Here is a 15646-nt window from a genome sequence, read left to right as displayed (position 1 = left end):
AGCTGGGGACCCGCCCACAAATGTCTTGCCTTAAAAAACTTGTACAATAGTTTTTGCTTGCCGCTCGGCAAGAAGTTTGCTCCGCATAATTTCAGCAAATGTAAATATTTTGTAGGAGAGAGCGCGAGCATACAAATATGTGTTTGTCGGAAAACTAATGTGCCTTTCGGGGCCCGCAGTCGGGCTTGTTAATAAGTTGAACATGTTTTAATTTACATGCTCACGCTTTTTGCGCCCAACTGCTGGGCTTGAGCCATTTATTTGCAACCGGCAAATCACAACTTGGATGTCAACTTTTTGGGGCTGGCTCAGACTCGTCGTTGCCACTGGGAGTTGCCGTCTTTCGGAGCGGTGTCAACAGTTTTGTGTTATTTTGACTGGCAGAAATTTAATCATATTTGTGGCATGTGGCAAATGTGCGCCTGTCCCCATCCCACTTTCTGCTAGCTAATAGCCGACATTTCTCGGCAAAATGTTACCAAATTTTGGCAGAGTGTGACTAAATGGAACTAAAGTGATTGACACTGTTGAGCCAGTGCTCTCGTAAAGAGTTCCCTCATTAAGGCCAAGATAAAGGGATTAGGTATGACTTACTCAGAGTGATTTACGGAGGAAGTTAAATTATACAAAATAAAATGGAATTATGCAAATACAGTGCCTTGCACTGGCTTTAAAACATCACATATTCAGTGAGTATTATTTTTTGGCAGCCACAACCCCTGTTGAAATAATTAAAAATAATATTTCTATCAAATTTATTATGCAATTCTAAATTCCAATTAAACTGCTTATTATTATATAAACCACAGTATGGGGAAAACAAGTGGTCTGAATGGGCTTATATTTCCTTGTTGATTTATATCAAATAATTCGCTCTATATTTACTCTTTCTAAACAAACACCAAATGGAAAAATTCTAATTAAATATATAAATATTTAAATGTCAATAGAAGCGAAGCATCAGCTGAATTGAAATAAATATTTCAGGGACTTTTTTTCCCCTTTCCGAAAACCAAAGTTTAGTTGACAAACCACTCGAGTATGTAGAGCAATTTGTTGATAATAAAGTTGCTGTTATTGAAATTCATTTCCAAGCATGCTCGCACAACATTGAATTGCTTGTTTTATGGCACACACTTTCACACCCATAACAAAACCAAATAAACCAAAAAAAAAAAAGAAAAGTGTAGCAAACTAACAGCAGGAAAACCGAGCTCGGCAAACAGCCTTCAGGCAACCAAAACTAGGTGAAATCAATATCCTCAACTCATTTTGCTTGGCCTCCTGGCAGCCGCATTGTCGTCGTAGCCCCCAGACTCCCAGACTTTTCTCCCCTTGCGCTAAAAAAAGAAACCCTTTCATTTCCTGCCCGCCAAACAATGCTACTTGTGTTCGATGGAAGATGCTGTAAATGAAAAAGAAAGAAAAGGAAAATCTAGTTCATTTCGTTTTATGGTAGCTGATAGCAAAATTTCATTTCGTTGAGCTTCAAGTTTAGTGTCGCCCTTTGTTACATTTCAAGTATTTCTTCAAGCACAGCGAATTTTGTTCAAATATAATTATTTTAGAAAATAAATTATTCAATTATTTATTAATCAAGAAAAACTGTTTCACTATTTATAACTCACTTAGCTACCGTATTTTAGACCGACCTCTTTTAAAGAGTTTATTTTATAAATGTATGTTTTCCTTTTATTTATTTTCCTCAAAATTCTTTATGCTTTTCCCTTTGTTTTCAGCTTTTTATCGATTTAATAAATTGCTCGGTCGCTTGGGTCGGCGTGTGTATGTCTTCGGTTTAAGGTTCATTGGGCCCAGTGTTTGGAAAAATGTTTCGTCGGTCCGCCGGAGTTATCCAGGTGACACAGTTACGGTCACGTAAGTTTTCGTTTTCTATCATTCTTTTTTCGACATTTTGCACTTTATGACCAAGCTGCTGTTTCTCCCAACTCCCGAATGGAACCTGTCCCAAACCGTTTCACCTCCGACCACCGCCTGGTTTTCAGGTGGTGAGTGCATTTTCAGTTTCATAGTTTATTACTTTCGCTTAAGTTTCACCTTTTCCTCCCTTTTTTATGCTTTCGATTTGGCAAAACTTTTCAGCTCCGGACAAATGAATGGAACTAGTTGGCAATATTTTCGATATTTCCTGGCTGTTTCCCGGCTCCTCCTGTAGTTAAACTGTTGGGGGCTTAAGTGATGTCGGAGGATTAACACAAACATGTTTGGGATTTTCGTGAATGGACCACACCGAACTGTAAAAGTTTTTTCCAACAGAAGTCCGATAAGTGAATTGAATAATTCAGTTTGCAGACAAGATATAAATGGGGATTTCTGGTCATGTTGTGGGCATGGGATGGATGTTCCTAAAAATTGTTGGCCGAAAGTCAATTGGTCCAAATACCAATTAAAGTTCCTGCGGTCAGTTGGCGAAACTTGATTTTCCACTTAGTATTTGTCTCAAATTGCATGAGTGAGTAGGCAAATGCACTCGCAAATGCAAAAAGTCATTCAAACTTGAAGTTTGCTCGGCGGCAACTTTTCCACAATTTGTGCGAGAACAAAGTTTGAAACTAGTTCCAAGGCAAGTTGAAAATGTTAAGGCTTAAATTCGGAATGAAAGCGGCATAGAGCGGGGCTAGCAATTCATTCCTAAATGAGCCATCTAATCTCGACTAAGCGGGGGCCCGATAATGTTAATAAACTCAACCGACTTAATATATTGCACGTACTTGGAGAATATATTAGATGGAACCGCAGGAAACAAAGCAAAATGTCAAAAAGTAACCGAGAGATGAAATTATGATTTCGTCATGCAAAATGCGACTAAACACTCATAAATAAATACACACACACACACACTCACCACACCCATAAGGGCTCGTAAAAGAAATATGAATGCGTCGGCGGGAGAGGAAAAGTATGAAGTTATCACGTGACTCCTTACGCACATTGCACGCCATAAATTACAAAGTACTTTGCCCGCCAAAACTCAATTTACATCATGTACACAAAGCACACACTTACAGAGGAGACTCTGCTACACTGGGAAAACAGCAAATAAATTTATAAATTATTGAAAGTTTTTTTTAATAATTTAAAAGAAGTTCTACTGCTAATCTTTTCTTAGTTAATCATTCTTGAGGATGAATACCCTTTCATTTTCAGTATAAATTCAGTCTAAGAAAGTCTCTTCTGTTTTTGATAACAAAATAAACTAGTTTCTAAAGTCCGTATCTCAAGGTATGCCTTAAATCTGCCTTGGTTAAGCGTTATTAATTGCGTTTAACGATCTGTGCCCCGAATAGAACATTGTTATGGCTACAATTCCCTGTTTTTTTCACATTTTTTTCTCTGCATGCTCACACAAATATGCCCTTTGCTTCCACGCTGATAAGTCCAAAGTGAATGAGAACAAGAAAGGAAGCTAACTTCGGCACGCCGAAGTTTGTATACCCTTGCAGATATTATTTCATTACATTTTACCTATACTTATTATGTTTACAGTTAGACAGTTACAGTTTTACACTCCCACCTTTACATTTTCTCTACATCTACCGATCGCTCCTATGGCAGCTATATGATATAGTTGTCCGATTTTCATGAAATTTATACCAAAATTCTAGAATAATAAAATAAGCTTATATCTCAGAGTAGATGAAAATACGTTGAAAAACAACGAAGTTATAATTTGTTTCCTATTAATTTCCCGATCGTTTCTATGGCAGCTATAAGATATAATCGTCCGATTTTCATAAAATTTTTACCAAAATTCAGAAATAATATAAAATGGCCATATCTAAAAAATGGTGCAAAAATGTTAAAAAACAGCAAAGTTATAATTTTTTTTCTAAAAATTTATCGAACATTTATATGGCAGCTATATGATATAGTCGTCCGATCCGGCCCGTTCCGACATATATAGCAGTGAGAGTATATAGAAGACTATATGCAAAGTTTCATTCAGATAGCTTTAAAACTGAGGGACTAGTTTGCGTAGAAACAGACAGACGGACAGATGGACAGACGGACAGACGGACAGACGGACAGACGGACAGACGGACAGACGGACAGACGGACATGGCTATATCGACTCGGCTGTTGATGCTGATCAAGAATATATATACTTTATAGGGTCGGAAACGTCTCCTTCACTGCGTTGCAAACTTCTGACTGAAATTATAATACCCTGCAAGGGTATAAAAATGCGAAGGAGAAATGCTACAGGAAAATGCTCGGGAATGGCAGCGCAGGCAGGCAAGTGTGAAGGAAAAATTGTTGCATTAAATTAGGCGCACACAGCAGCCAGCGGAGAGTGGAAAACTTTACGATGCGTCACTTGGCCCATGCCACACTTAAATGCCGATAAATCATTAAAAGAAAAATAAAGGGAAAGCGCCGAGAAGACGAACCGAAACGAGTCAAATGCAAATGGAAAATGTTGCTGCTGCCAACTTCTCTTGGATTTTTTCGTCGTCGTCGGCCTTGTTGCTGAACTTTTATAACCCACAAAATACGATTTTTATTGCCTTGGCCCCGTGGCATCGTCTGGCACTTCATAAAAATGTAAAATATTATGATGCCTCCGGACACGTTCACTCAAAACGCATTGTGTGAGATCCTCTCGAGTTTTTGCCCCTTCTCAAATTTCCTATTACAAAAAATCCAAGCGTAAATGGCAATTTCTTTCGAAATGTCATCGAAAATGTTACTGGTGGGAATCATTTGCGTTTTGGGTTTCTTTAACGATGCACTTATCCCAACACCTGTTACCTTTAGCCACTCGGGCTGCCATTTGCAAGCTAGTTAAGCACATGTACCGGTTTAATGTAAGCCAACTTTGCACACACGGCGTATACGTAATAAATTGGACCGCAGGCCAGGGGAGCCGATCGCAAGGGAAGCTGGGATCTGGGGGCAGGAATGGATTCAGATTCAGAAACAGACCCGGGCCACTTAATCTTAATGCATTCTACCGCTTAACCCATGCATCAGCTTAACTCCAGCTTAAGCCAGCCAGCGTTTTGCATACGAGTGCACAGGTGAGAGTGCATTTTAACGAAACCAATATGCGGCAGACACCTGACTTCAGAAAAAGAAGAATTGTGGGCAAAATGAAAGCCCTTCAAGTTGCACCAATGCACAGGGCAGAATCGTTTGCAAAAACTCATAAGCTTGTAAATGATATCTAATGTCTTCCACAAAAATCTATAGAATTTAAACAAAACTCTATTAAGATTTTAAAAATAGTACATTTACTTTGAGAAGCCAAATGTTAAACAAATCTAAGCTGTTAATATTAATTAATTATGACCTATATCACAATTTGTTATATTATTCAATTTATTTAGCGAATTTCCTCGCAGTGCTGAGCTGTTAGCAGTAGATAAGGTTGGTTCGGGTGTGGAAAAAGTGTCTGGTCCAGAAGGGCGTTTCGCTGTGGCTCCTCCTGGCCCTGAATGTTGTTGCAAATTGAAATATGCAATTTGTCGTGAGAGATTTTGTGTGGCTTTGCCGCTGACTCCGACTGCAGTGCTCCTGCTGTTCTCGGTGCTTGGTCCTCGGTCCGCTTTTCCGGTCCTTTTGCCCTTACTTTTCCATTCCCTTTTCAATTTCAACGTATTATCGGTTAACAACATTATGTCAGCGTTCAGGCGTAAAACTGCTTAAGAAAATTGCAACGGAGGGGGGTTGTTGCAGGAGGAAAAAAATGGCGAATAGAAATTGGTTCCAAGTCGTTTCGAAATCGAAGCAAGTGCTTCGCCACCTTATCAGTTTTCCTTATTCTCATTTTCCCACCGACCCAGTGCAATTTATGGTGATCGAGAAGAAGGCGAGGCGAAAATCTGCCACATAATTGCGTTCCAGTTACATTTTGTGCACATTTTTCATGCACTGAGAGAAGCGTACAAAAAAATTCAAATGCACATACTATACATTACATACTATACATTAACTTTAACCAGATTGAATAGTTAATTGAATAAACATTGATTAAATAGTCTAAAGTATAAATAACAATCTCTTTTTATTTAAGATTCCAACAATTTTTATTCTCCGTGCAAGCGTTTACTTTTCTGCATTTGTTGCTGCATCGTAAATGTGTCATACATTGTGACCGGGACAACGGGGCGTATGCATAATGCGAACTATTTACTCTGGGGGGCTTTCCTCGATTTTTATGCTGCATTTTAACGACTCCGGTGAACTTTTCGCTTTGTGCCAGCACAAGGAGCCGGAGGAGCAGAGAGAAGTCCGCACATAATTGATGGCCTGCACATGGCAAGCAGGCTCATCAATAACTAACATGACGTATGTGTTATAAACAAATAAGCAGCAAAAACTCATCCATCCTCGGCATCATCAATATCCGCTAGATATGGCGAAAAATTGTCAAAATATTAATGGCCATCAAGTAGTTCTCCATGTTGTAGCAAATTTATGTCTATTGCTACAACTATTCGAAAGCGTGTCTTCCCTTACTGTTTGCCAGTATATTTTTTTTCTGCCGTCCTCTTTGATTGATAAATTTACTTTTACGGCTGCCATTCCGCTGCCTCTTGTGCTCCTTGCCCTTGTGGGTGTGTATCTGTGTGCTGGCCATTTTCCGTTATGGCTTCGTTAGTAAATTATGGCCACTTCCGTTTTTGCTGTCTAATAAACTGAGCCGTCATATGTTGTGCGTAAGTGTGTGTGCTATGGCTTACTTACGGGACTCCCGCCAGCGAGCCAGCGAGCCTGCCATCCTGCCACTTTTGTTTGGCCACCGAAAACAAATTGACGTAAGTCGTGTGTAATTTATAATGAAATATTATATACGCTCGTTTGGCAGTTAGGCAGTCAAGTGTACTGAAGGTAATAAATGACAATGTGTGGTGTGATATCCGGAGCAGAGAGAAGTGCTAGTGGATGGTATTTTCGGAGGCAATTTAATCTGTGTCTTCCACGAATCAAGAAGCGGAATCTGCAGATTAGATTTGACAGTTGATTCTGATTACCCAATCGATTAGGTCTATTTAGAGCTGGTTCTTGGAAGTAAAAAAGCTGCGGCTTTAACGGTGAAAATCTAGATGAAACTTTTTAGAAAAGTTAACGAGGCCACAGAAGAGGGCTTAGTAAGGTATCTTAAGATAAATAGGAGGAAACTTGAGACAATGGTAAGCATCTTAAAATGGTATTTAAATATTTGATAAACTGTAGAAAGTGGAAAAGTGTTAGAAATGTTTAAATACTTAAGGTCAATTAGTTTGTTGTACTTCCAATGAAATATTAACTATAATTAATGAAAGAAGTAAGTTCTTATTATGATTTTGAGTAATTTCTACATAGCTCCACCTTTTATTGAACTTTTCCCTTTCACAAAGTGCAATCCCTGCCATGATTACCCGCCAAACTATCAAACTGCAATTTTGTTTGCACTAAAACCCAGATTAGTTTGCGTGCAGTTCGTAATGCAAAGCGGGCAGGAAATCTTAGGAATTCTATTTTTGTTTTTGTTACACATATTAAGCAATACCCGAAAAGTGCATAAGTCAACTGTTCATTTATCCGGCCGTCGTGGCTCCTGCTTTGTGTGTTTGTAAACACATGCCGCTACAAATCCATGCCGCACGGCGGGGCATGTGTCTAATGCACTGCTAGCATGCAAAATGGCAGTCAGTATAACGCCCTGTAATTAGACTATGACACGCTAAGTGCACAAACACTGGAAAGTTAAGGAACAGAAAAAACAAGGAACCCAAAAGTCCGGGAAACGGGAAGGAAATGTCATGGGGGGGAAATGCTTCAAGTGCATGCAATGAAAGTTACTTTTCCGCCTTTCTTTCGACGGACTTTGTGCCATTTGCAAGTTTCTATTTGTTTTAGTTTGGCACATTTTCTATTTCAATTTGCGCAGCCCGGAAAACTACGGTAATCGGTCGATAAAGATAGGAGCCAGCAGAAGCAGGCATTTAATATATATATTCCTTGGATCCTCGTTTGCCTGGGAATTGTTTTCATTTGTTAAATACGCTTAAATTAGCTTATATTTTTGTAAATTTCCTAAACACTCAAATTTAAATTTATTTGAGTGTTCACAACCCAGAGCTTGCACTGTACACTCTTCATTGCAAAGTTTTTGAGAAATTGTCAAATGTCAAGTCGAAACCCCAAAGGTGGAAGCGCATGGAGCCAATTATGAACTTTGACTTATCAATTTCTTGGAAAATGACCGAACACTCTGAGAATGGTCACATTTTGTTGGTCACATTTAATGCGCAATTTAAATTCAATGCCTTGGATCCATTTGCTTTGGGTTTTTTTTCTATACGTAGAGCACGCTTTCGAGGGTCAAGTGGCCATTGAAAAGGTGAACTCTGTTCGACCATTTTACCGAGATGTGACAAATTTTTGATGCATATTTTATGCCTTTGCTGTGAGTGTCCAAAGGACCGTCGGCATGTGTGTGTTTGGTCCTGTTTTCCTGTGTGGGTGTTTGTGTGTTTGTGTGTGTTTGTGTCTGCGTGAGTGCCAGGGTTGATAAAACAAAAATACATATTTCACAAGGTGGCTTTGGGTGGTGGCCCGGTCCGAGTTAAAAATAAGGCTGGCGCTTTAAAAGCGCAATTTTCTGTGTCAATATTGAATATTTAAATTTGCATGAAAAGCGTAGTATAAATAAAAGTAAGGGATGCTTTTGGGCCGAGCCTTCGAGCTTGAAGTGCTCTACAAAGTTAGGAGAGAGTATAAATAGGCAAATGTATTGGAAGTCAACCAAAAGGAAGTCTGAATTTTTGTAAAGGAAAAGAAAATATATATTTTTCTGCTTTAATTTTGAAATTACTACCAAAATGACTTACATTTTGGAGTCCGAAGAAGTTAAGCATTACATTTCCATTCCATTTCGAGGGAAAAGGGTACAAAAGTATTTCCGAAATATGAAAACATGTCAAAAGTACCATCCAACATTGTTTCGCAACAGTAAAAGACAGAGAAAAACTGGGGAAAATGTCGCACACATGCTCACATTCACCCACACTCACATACACAAACACAAATGGCGGCCATCAGCAGAGACTTTGCCTTTCATACATATTGTAGATTTATTGATAGCGCTCCTCGTTCGCCAAACCAAACACACAAACAAGTGTACAGCACCCAAACATACACAAGAAACAAATTTCCTAAATGAAACTAATTAATTTTTTGGTTTTTTTAGGAAAGAAGTGCAAAAACAAATAAAATAAACAAATAAATACAAATATCTTTTGATTACCCCGAACTTGGCTGTATGAATTCTGCAAGCACAACAATCTCCGGCAAATATTGTATTATTTTCAGTGTACAGGCTCACATAAACACGCACACATAAACACAATCACCATAAACGCTTTCAGTTAAAGTCAATATGTATTCAAGCGCTTCGTTTATAACACAAAGTTGACAAAAGTTTCCGACGCCCTTTTTTTTTTTTCCTGCCAGCCGCATTTTTTGTGCCCAGTATTTATGGGCTTCCATCGTCACTCGTAGGTAGTTGTTCCAAAGTTATTGTAGATGCTAGATGTCTGGGCTGGCTAGGAAATTGCAATCGCAGCCAGCAAATACAATCAGCAACACAAACGCAGACACAATCCCATCGGAGGAGTGACTGTCTGTCTCGGCGAAGGAGTAACGCAAAATGAGCGATTTGATGTATGTATGTATGAGTGGGCCGGCCATATGTCCTGGAAAGGAGGGATTTCCTCCCCATGGAAATCGATTTGTGGAAGCTCGTTTAAGCCCTGATTGCAGGCTGAATGGATGCAAAGACGGTTACTTATTACTAATTGGAAACAGAGTGGGAGAAACAAGTCGGGAAAAGGGTTTTTAACTATAGTGTACTAAATTAAAAAGTTTTAAGATCTATAAAAATGTAATATTTAATGATTCTTAGGTTCTCTTATCAATTTCTCACATTTTGAAGAGCTTTTTTCTGTGGTTGAGGGGACAATCTGCGATTTGTTTTGTTTAATTTCCTACAAAAAACTATTCATATCTATAGATCTATTGTTTATCAAGTTTGTTTTTGACACCCACTTAATATAGGATTTTTTAAACACTTATTTCAAATACGATTTCATAAAACTTTTGTTTAAAGTAGTTGTTTTTCCAAATAATTTTGGATAAGAAATGAAATTGAAATTTCAGTCAATCCAAGTCAAGTTGTCTTAGGTATTTCTGGCATTGACAAATCCAGTCAGAGCTTTAAGATTTCCATGCAAATGCTGATGGAAAACTTTGAAAACTTGACACTAAATGGTATGCAGGACCAGGGGAAATAATAAATGTAATTTCGAAATTTTCCGTTTCCTACTCCCTCGTTGCGTTTGGCAATTGTGTCTGGCATAAGAAAATGAGCAAAGTAACCTCATTCTGGTCTCTGTCTGCCTGAATTTTTCCACCCCTCGACGGTCTCATTCAACTGCAATATCTGCTGAGGAAAAGTTTACGCGGCGCAGACAAAGTAAAAAGTTTACTTGTTTTTCCTTTCTTTTGTGCTGTACTCTGTGCTCCTCAGTTTCATTTTGGTGTTAATTTGACTACTATATAAAAAAATATACACACGTAGGAGCATCTACATATATTTAGTCATTTCGTGTACATAACTCTTGCTAGGTACCGAAAAAAAAGCTGAGAAGAAAACTTCATTTCCGTGTATGACCAGGATCACGCACCAAGCGGCTCTCGCTTCGATTTCCGCTTCCGGCGCTTTTCTGGGACGCCTGACTTGGGACGCCTTGTGCCGCTTGCGTGACGAGAGCGGCACGCATTCGGCACACAACAATTCAACCCGTCCCCCGCCTCATTAATAATGTATTTTCAATGGGTCGGGTTTCCCCGATACGATTGGGTTAGGGGATAATGGGATGGCAATGCCATAGCCAAACCGATATTGGTACACTGAGAAAAGGAATAAAAATTAATAAATACAAAATTAATAATATGTTCTGTTGAAGAACTTAACTAAATAATTCTTACATGTATGACTGTTTGACGCTGAGTATTAAATGGAATTTTAAATCTGTCAAACAATCGGTTTCCTGCACTCTTCTGCGATTTCCAATCTCTGACACATTCCCATTTCTGATGGAAAACCAAATTGATGGCCCAAAATCCATACTCATACCTCTGCCCATATCAATTTCAAGAGCCCACTTTGCCGGCATACACAGGGCACACGATAAATATTTGTTTATTTTCTGGCTCACGCAATCAAACAACTTTTCGGCAAAATTCGATTGGCTTATTGAATTCAAGCGAAACCATAGACACAAAGGAAAAATTTCATTACGAATTCAACTACAATGCTGCCATGGATTTATGGAAAATATAGATGCAATTGCCCTGTGCGCGCGGGCTTTTCGGGGTCTTACAGCGAACGATATGGGAAAAGGTCAAGGAAGTCATCACATATATCAATTGGTCAATGGGCAGCAAAGCCTCCTCGTAATGCGCCATTAAGTGAGGCTTGAAGAAGTTAATCACATGGAAATGCTGGAGATTAGAAATTATGACATTAATTTTTCACCAAGCCACAAATAGGGGATACGGGGTACGGGGTACGGGATACCGGATGGAGGTCCATTTCTCAGTGGGCAAACAAAAGTCAGTTAAGCACAAAATATGGCCAACATTCAAACAGCTGATAAACTTGGAATCTACACACGAACGAGCAAAGCCAGATGAGGGTTCGAAAAAGCCGGAGCGGTCGGAGCGATTTCGGGGGGAATAAAAAGCCCAATGGACTTTTGCCTTGAAAAGCGGCAAATCATGCTTAATGTGGCATTTGTATGTTTATTTTTTTATTTTTATACACTTTCCCTCGGCGCTTTTCCTTTGCCTCGCCTCAGCGAGAACAAGTCCGGGACTTAAAAGAGAATGCCAACGGACACAGAGCAACAACAATAATACCATAAAAAAGGCAGCAAATAAAATAAAATGAGACGAGATGAGATGAGAAAGAGGCCAAAATAAAGCGCAAGGCCAAGGCTGGACGCTGGCAATAAGCGATGGCAAGGAGCAAATAAAAACCACAGAGGCGAGAAAGGACTTCACTAAGCAGCGGCCCAAAGAGAGAGGCAAGTTAAGATGATATAAATTTTATTGTCATGTCCAAGTAGATTAAACTAGCTGCATATCCGTCCGAGACCAGAGACCAGAGACCCGAGTCCCGAATTCCAGCTCCTCGAGTCCCGTAAACGGAGCTCAAAAAGTGGACTACAAAAAAGAGACACAAGAGATTTATGTGTGCGTGTGTGTTTGCTAAGGATAATAAAAGTATATTTTCCACTTCTTATGCAGCATATTCATACACGTTCGGACACCAAGTGAGCCTCTGTCAGCCTTGACATACATTTAAAGAATTGTTTGATTTCTTTTATATAATTTCAGTGGATTCATAAAAGAATATATTTAAAAATTAACAAATATTAAGATAGATTCTCCATGCCATTTATTTTATTTATACCTTTTCATATCTATCAAAGGTGAAAAGACCTACCTTGCCCATGACTGGTTATAAATGATTGTAAAATATAGGCAACCTTGAATTTTATCTAGGGTTCCCTGGCCCGCCCTATCTGGCCAGTCACTTCAACAAGACCCGACGCAAATAAATAATGATTTATGCATCTAGGTGCCCTTTCTGACAGTTGGGAAACCCAGGACGAGCACAGAGCCCTCAGCTCATTAAGTTAAACTGTCAAAAATTTACATATTCTTCGGTGTTTTTGTTCATTTTCTCCGTTTTAAAAGATTTATTACGTGAAGCTCAAGGACACGGATTGGCTGCGGTTGTTATCCCCCTGTAAGTATGTCTTTATCCTTGGGCTTTTGCCATGCACAAAAAAGTTTCCCTCTGCTTTTTAGGGACTGCTTATCCAATTATCAAAACCAGACATTTAATTTTCCCTTTCACTGGGGCTTGTCCCCCGACAAATTGCTCGTTCAATTAGCCGCCCTTGAAGATGAGCATTGCACTCGAAATACGTTGTATACAATTTCCAATTCAATTTGGGGCAGCGTCTCAAGTTTCTGGCCCAAACAATTTATCATAATTTCCTCTCCCTGGGAAAATAAATAAGGAAAAAAATTGAAAACTCTTGCAACTCAGCAAAGTTGGCACGCCTTCATCGGCTGGGACCTTTCCTGCCATCTGCCGTCGAAGACAAATTGCAGGTAAAATGTAAATTCTTTCATACTCGAGCGAATCTTTATTTATACTATAGGTATTTACTTTCTTCATTTTTCATGCGCAGACAAGGCGACATTTTCCTTATCAGCAAACCGAGAAAAAAATGTGCCATTGTTATAACAACGAAAACTCATCTAATTGGACACTCCTTACGCTAAGGACCTTGGACATTCGAAATATTCTTGGAAAATTGTTACAAGCATTTGGACTTTTGTCCAAATGGGTTTTAGGTATGTTATTTCACGTTGAGACTGCAAGAGTTGTTAGTTTTAATATTGAAATCATTAGGAAATACAATTTAAATTGTACTCAAGTAGAATTATTCAACAAAACATAATTTTATGGTTTTGAATATCATGAAGCTTCAAAAATTGATCTAAGCAAAGCAAATATATTAAGTATACGCCCTGTGAAACAGCAAGTTAATTGAAAGCCAGCGGCGAAATCAAGGCAACTGTCTCCCAGAATGATGGACGACTGTCTAACGGACTGACAGCCTGAAAGACAGTCGCTTTGCGGCGGAAACTCCATTGCCACCGAAGAGTACATTAAATGTAGCTCTTAACGCGCTGATAGACAATCAAATTTACTTCGATTCGCAGTGCACTTCACTTCTTCAACTCCTTGGCTGGCAGGTGCCGTGGCGCCCAAGTTCGAGTTTCTTCAGCTGGCTCTGTTGCCTCAGTTAGCCGGCAAATGACTGCCGCTGATGGCTCCCATTAAGCCGAGCTGCGCGTCCCGACTCCCGACGGCCACCACTCCTCTGGGTTTTAATTAAAATGTAATTTACTACCCACCCGAGAGCGGGGTACGGTTCGAGTTTGCTGCCGTCGTTGCATTTCCCAGTGTCCGACTGGAATTGACTGAATGACTGACAGACACATAGTTGAGTGGATCGATGGATGAACTAAAGTTCTTTAAAATATTACCTAGAAAAGCTCCTAAAAGCAGTGAACTAGGACAAAGGATTTGATGAAAAGATGAAAGACTTTCAAATTTGACTTCATTGTTATATTGATTTTATAGTTTTAGATGGCCACTTTGAAAGGTAAATAATAATGACTGTTGTAGAGGATGATTAAACTTAATTAATATATATTAGAGGTAGTGAAAATCTATATTTTTTGTTGCTTAATAAACTTATATATTCAAAAACAAATCTTGTAGGTAAATAAAAATCACATTTCTTGAATTTATTACGATCCCTTTTTAAGATTTACTTTAATGGCTCCTCTCTCCGCTTTCAAAACTCAAAAAGCAAATCAGCTGCAGACAAATGTGGCAAATTGTTTCGGATTTTTTCCCAAACAGGACCAGGGCCAGACATACTTTAGGCATAAATTTGGCCACTTTGCATTCGGGACTCTTGGACCTCCCTTTCAGCTTAGCGTATTTTTTCTTTGGGAATTTGAAAAATGCCCAAGCATTTGTCCATTTGCATGCAGCCTGGGAAATGAAAAAAAAACAAGAACTGAACGAAAAATTCACAAAAAAAAAAAAGAGATTTTAAAACTTTGCCAAGGCTGACCCTTTTCTGGCATTGGCCTTAGGGATTAACGGAGGGAAGAAAAATTGAGGCGAGTTACCCGCACCCGTTTTCATGGCGTCTGCCAATTTATTCAAATGCCTTGCAAAGTGCTAAATAAACAAGACTCAGTCCCCCGGCATGGTCGTGTCATTTTTCTTGGTTTTAGCAAAGTGCAAAAAAAAAAAATAAAAATAATAAAAAGCAGGAACAAAAAGACAAAAATTATAGCAAACTCATTCGGTGTTGGGGGCTACCCTGCCCCTGCACTCACCTTGTATGGGCACATAAATATTTAGATAGAGGCAGTCCTCTGATTGATTCTGTAGATAGGGCAGCAATCGCTTCAGATACTCCAGCCTGCCCTTGGGCATCCGTTCCAGGGCAGCCGTCTCGTTGTGGATGTCCGGCAGTCGTTGCGGGCAAACGGGGCTGAATCTGAAAAATCGAAAAAGATTTCAGTGCCAAACTTGTCAAGGGCGAAACTTTCTTCGAAGGCATTTTGCGTAGGGCTTTTGGCTGTTCTCCTTAAAAAGGTTTCCCGAAAAAAAAGAAACCGAAACCGAAAAAAAAAGTTTTTCGGTAAATAGGCTTATTTTTATGCCCAGCCTCGAATGTCGTTATAAATAGATTAATTTGCCAGAATTGCGTAATCTTCGAGGGGGTTTTCCGGGCGGAGTTCAGCCCCGAACGTCAACTTTGTGATTGTCTTTTGGCCATAACAACTTTTTGATTTGAACGCAAAGTTTGCGTTTTAATTTGTTTTCTCGGGGTTCTCCCCCCATCCTTTCCTGCCTTTTCCTCTTTCTGGCCAAGGCTTATTTTCAATGCTGGTAAATTGGTTTTCGATTTGGCTCTTATCGTTCGATTTTCCCTCTTGGCACATCACTCCCTCTCGGTCTCTATGT

At 39.3% G+C, this 15646-nt stretch overlaps 2 protein-coding genes and 1 long non-coding RNA gene across 3 annotated transcripts in view; 2 read left to right on the top strand and 1 right to left on the bottom strand.

Annotated features, from left to right (window-relative positions):
* The window catches only part of LOC138928857 (uncharacterized), a 37215-nt gene extending 34826 nt beyond the window's left edge, over positions 1-2389 (top strand). The window contains exon 3 of the long non-coding RNA XR_011445252.1: positions 1740-2389. This is a non-coding gene — a long non-coding RNA (uncharacterized lncRNA). The remainder of the gene's footprint in view (positions 1-1739) is intronic.
* Positions 1-15646, bottom strand: part of Nlg3 (Neuroligin 3) — a 70313-nt gene that overhangs the window by 11164 nt on the left and 43503 nt on the right. The window contains exon 4 of the mRNA XM_017180066.3: positions 15013-15176. Within this exon, the coding sequence (XP_017035555.1) occupies positions 15013-15176 (164 nt within the window). The remainder of the gene's footprint in view (positions 1-15012; positions 15177-15646) is intronic.
* Positions 13089-15646, top strand: part of Nlg1 (Neuroligin 1) — a 101236-nt gene continuing 98678 nt past the window's right edge. Inside the window, exons 1-2 of the mRNA XM_070287030.1 lie at positions 13089-13197; positions 13278-13443. The gene's annotated coding sequence lies outside the window, so the exon portion shown is untranslated. The remainder of the gene's footprint in view (positions 13198-13277; positions 13444-15646) is intronic.

This window comes from Drosophila kikkawai, chromosome 3R (genome assembly GCF_030179895.1).
Source record: "Drosophila kikkawai strain 14028-0561.14 chromosome 3R, DkikHiC1v2, whole genome shotgun sequence".
NCBI lineage: Eukaryota > Metazoa > Arthropoda > Insecta > Diptera > Drosophilidae > Drosophila > Drosophila kikkawai.
Note: the sequence above shows the minus strand (reverse complement) of the source record. Positions and strands in the feature narration are given on the sequence as shown.